This window comes from Notothenia coriiceps, unplaced genomic scaffold (genome assembly GCF_000735185.1).
Source record: "Notothenia coriiceps isolate Sejong01 unplaced genomic scaffold, NC01 NC01_scaffold00022459, whole genome shotgun sequence".
NCBI classification, from domain to species: domain Eukaryota; kingdom Metazoa; phylum Chordata; class Actinopteri; order Perciformes; family Nototheniidae; genus Notothenia; species Notothenia coriiceps.
The window spans coordinates 1-4,254 of record NW_011355160.1 but is presented as its reverse complement, the minus strand read 5'-3'; the positions used below and the strand labels follow the sequence as shown (position 1 = coordinate 4,254).

General features: G+C 39.8%; 1 protein-coding gene across 1 annotated transcript; it reads left to right on the top strand.

The window, feature by feature from the left end:
* The first annotated feature begins 1,176 nt into the window (after positions 1-1,176).
* On the top strand, positions 1,177-3,929 carry LOC104953997 (tetraspanin-5-like). Its single transcript, XM_010781042.1, has 6 exons — positions 1,177-1,538; positions 1,629-1,799; positions 1,975-2,100; positions 2,669-2,716; positions 3,633-3,749; positions 3,844-3,929. Exons 1-6 carry the CDS (start codon positions 1,317-1,319, stop codon positions 3,907-3,909), a joined length of 750 nt encoding a protein of 249 aa, XP_010779344.1. The 5' UTR covers positions 1,177-1,316; the 3' UTR covers positions 3,910-3,929.
* Positions 3,930-4,254: the final 325 nt, after the last annotated feature.

Sequence of the window (4,254 nt, the reverse complement as noted above, 5' to 3'; positions counted from 1 at the left end):
CCCCCATTGACTTCAATACATAATTTTTCCGAAATAAGGTCCCATGGAGCTCCCCCGGAAGGGGAGGGACTTCGCCACTCTATCAGGGATACCAAAAAAATTCGATTATGGAGACTGTAACGAATATTCGAAAAATCGAATAATCGCTGGCATCCCTAACCCTGATTGGAAGTATTCTCCAAATACAGCATGTTTTAAATTATGGTTGCATTTAGAGTTAAAATAGAGGCAGGCTAATTGTTTTTTCAGCCATCAAACTCCGCTACCGAAGCTAACAGCGCTAACAGCAGACCTGCATAATGCTGCGCTATACTTTTTACCACACCCCGTTGCCAAGCAACGCTTATTGTTTAGGAGGTGTCCTTTGATAAGCAGGCAGTCATATCATTAGCCAGAACTAGCTAGATCTGATCGATATGGACATAAACGCGAGTAAAATCTGACAGGAGAGAGAGATCAGTTCAGCCGCTGCTGACGGAGACACGCAGCTCTGCATGATCACTTGCAGCTCTACATGATCACCTGCAGCTCTACATGATGCAGCTCTATGATCACCTGTAGCTCTACATTATGCAGCTCTACATGATGCAGCTCTATGATCACCTGCAGCTCTACATGATGCAGCTCTATGATCACCTGCAGCTCTACATGATGCAGCTCTATGATCATTTGCAGCTCTACATGATGCAGCTCTAAATGATGCAGCTCTATGATCATTTGCAGCTCTACATGGTGCAGCTCTATGATCACCTACAGCTCTACATGATGCAGCTCTATGATCACCTGCAGCTCTGTCCGCTGTGACGGACTGGTGAGCGGAGCAAAACACACACTTTAAGTTAGACCTAACACACTTAGCTAGTTTATCTACCTCTGGAACTAGCTAAACTATACATATATTTATTCTTTACTGTCGGGTCACTCATTACTGGATCAGCGAGCTGCATGAGATACTGACGGGCTGTCAGGAGAGGGAGAAAGAGGAAAAGAGGCTATCCCTTTGTTATTATCCAAAGTTACTGTACACTTTTGAATAATGTAGTTGATCTACTATAATTAGTTTGTATAGAGTCGTTATCAATTTGTTTTAAAGCTCAATAAATAACAAAGAAGGCCTTTGACCGGCGCTTTTCTCATTTTGTCCAGAAAATTTCAACTTTAACGGAGATGTTGACCGGCAAAAAAAAATTCTAACGGAAACTCTGGTCCCTAGGTATCTGGTTTAGTATTCTAAATGGGTCTAAAATGAATCGGAGTGCAGCGTGTATCAGAGGGTAAAACCTTTTCTGTTTCTATTTGTGCTTCCATCCTGTGTGATGTCACTGCGACCCTCTTGGCAGATGTTCAGTCCTCCAGAGACTGGCTCTGACCGGTTCTGTCTCTGTCCTCAGGGGGTTCTGTCCAACATCTCGTCCATCACAGACCTGGGGGGGCTAGACCCAGTCTGGCTCTTCATGGTGGTCGGGGGGATCATGTTCATCCTGGGCTTTGCAGGATGTATTGGAGCACTGCGGGAGAACACCTTTCTACTGAAGTTTGTACGTTCCATGACAAGACGTCCATTCTGCACGCTGATGGGATGACTGATGGAGAAACTCACCCACTGTTTGTCTTTCTGACCGCTGTAGTTCTCCGTGTTTCTGGGAATCATCTTTTTCTTGGAGTTGACGACGGGGATCCTGGCGTTTGTCTTCAAGGACTGGATTAAAGACCAGCTCAACCTGTTCATCAACAACAACATCCGGGCGTACCGCGACGACATCGATCTACAGAACCTCATCGATTTCACCCAGGAATACGTACGCTAGAAAAACAGCATGTTCATTTATAGTTAAACACAACATCATCCTTATTGTACTTCCAGTCAGATCCACTCGTACTAGTATTTAAAAAAAAATGTATTTGATCATGTTGGTCAACAGAGGAAACCTGTAATTCAGATAAAGCCTCTAACAGTTCTCTGCTCTGCTTCAGTGGGACTGCTGCGGTGCGTTCGGAGCGGACGACTGGAACCTCAACATCTACTTTAACTGTACTGATGGGAATCCCAGCCGGGAAAAGTGTGGAGTCCCCTTCTCCTGCTGCACCAAGGACCCCGCGGTACGAGACCCTCATTTCTTCACTTCTCCATGAACATGTTAGTTATAGTTGTAGCATTAAAATATACTTCACGTACCAAAAGTAAAAGTACTCGTTATGCAGAATGGCTCATTTAAGCACCACATGTTTACAATTGTTTTATCATAATTATTGATGCATGACCATGATTTCAACGTTGCACTTGGTAAAAGTGGGGTTTATTTGAATGACTTGATATACTAGTCGCTAGCTTGACCTATAATAATGCATTAATTGATATGTATTTTGTATTAGAAATCTAAATCTGCAAAGTAGCTAGTGACTAAATCTGTAAAATAAATGTAGTGGAGTAAAAAGTATAAAGTAGCATAATGTGGAAATACTCAAGTCAAGTAAAAGTACCTACCGGTACATTTTAAACTTAAGGACAGTACTTGAGTAAATGAACTTAATTACGTAGCACATTAGGTCAAGCTAATTCAGATTTCCCTTTTTGAATTTGAACCCTTCCTGTACATAAACATGTCTTTGTATTGCTTGTCACATAACAAGGCTGTTTTTAATATACAGCTGCTCTTTGTGTCTGTAGGAGGACGTCATAAACACTCAGTGTGGATACGACATCCGAGCTAAACCAGTAAGTCTTCACTCACTCTTCCTCTCTCTTAGATTCTCTTCTCTTATTTATGACTCGGTTGGAGTTTTTGTTCACTTTTTATAGATATTATGTAGCTATTTAGTGCTAGTGATGTTACATGGGTTTTAAAGGAAGGCTGAAGGTGTTTTTAAAGCTGCTAATAGTCCAAAAATCATGCTAATGCTAAATCTTGCTATTGATTTAAAAACTATTATTATTATTTTCACTTCGAAATGAAAGGGTAGGAAAATATCCGATGTGACAGATGTTACATTTTAGAACTGATTAATGTTAATTTAGTTGTTGGAAAGACATGGCCTGACCTGATTTAGTGAGAAATTAAAAACAGATATAAAATCAGATATCCATTAATTATTATTTGAATTAATCTTATTGGAGGTTTAATAGTGTTCTATCATCATGGCCATTACCATAGTCTGCAGATGTGGCTAAACACTGCTTCCATTCCCATTCAAGAGTTTCCATAGTGTTGAGATTTTTCTCAAATGAAGAGTAGTAGCAGACGTCTGAACTTTGACTGATGAATGTGAATATTTTCTCTTTTTTAAACCAACATTTATCTTTTCATCAAGACTGAGTTTTTATCAAATGTTAAATTCTTCATTTGTTTTTCAGAAGTAGGTTTACACATACAAGGAATTTGGTGTAAATGGGCATACAGAGACACAGAAAGAAGAATATGTTTTTTTTTTTTTTTTAAAGGAAGTAGTAAGTTATTTAAAAAACTATTTTAAAGACTATTCTAAAACATTTAAAAAAAAAAAAGACAATATTATATAAATATGTGAGAAACTTGGTACAGTAAAAATAAAACTACAGTATATTGAACGTTTCTAACCTGCGGGAACAAATAGCCAGATCTAAAGTGTACGATGATGAGTGTGTGTTCCCGCAGGACTCGGAGCAGAAGGACTACATCAACGTGAAGGGCTGCGTGCCTCAGTTTGAGAAGTGGCTGCAGGACAACCTGACCCTGGTGGCGGGCATCTTCATCGGGGTCGCACTACTGCAGGTCAGGTCCACTCCTATGTGAAACCTTTATAATGTTCCAGAAAAATAATGCATCTGTTTTAAAAGTATGTGTTTTTTTTTTCTTTGATCCACAGATCTTTGGAATTTGTTTGGCCCAAAACTTAGTGAGTGACATCGAAGCTGTGCGGGCGAGTTGGTAAGAAATGAGCTTTACTTTGAATACCTAATATCAAATGTATCCTGTTTTTGAGGCACACTTCCCTTCAATTTGCACCCCATGTTTCCATTTCACACCATGAGGCAGTTCAGCCCTGTCACTGTAGAACTGCTGGAAGAGTCTCTCATGTTGTAGAAACATCCGGCCATATCAGGTTACTCAATTTTTGAAAAATCTGTGTATTCCATGGTGGTGCTGGATTCTTAAGATAATTTTTGGATTATAGAACTAGTCACAGTTAGCAATGCCCCCCAAAAAAAATTCTAAATTGTTCTTGTTACTCACCTTCTACGTGAGATAATTCCTCAAATGAAACATAATAAGCAGT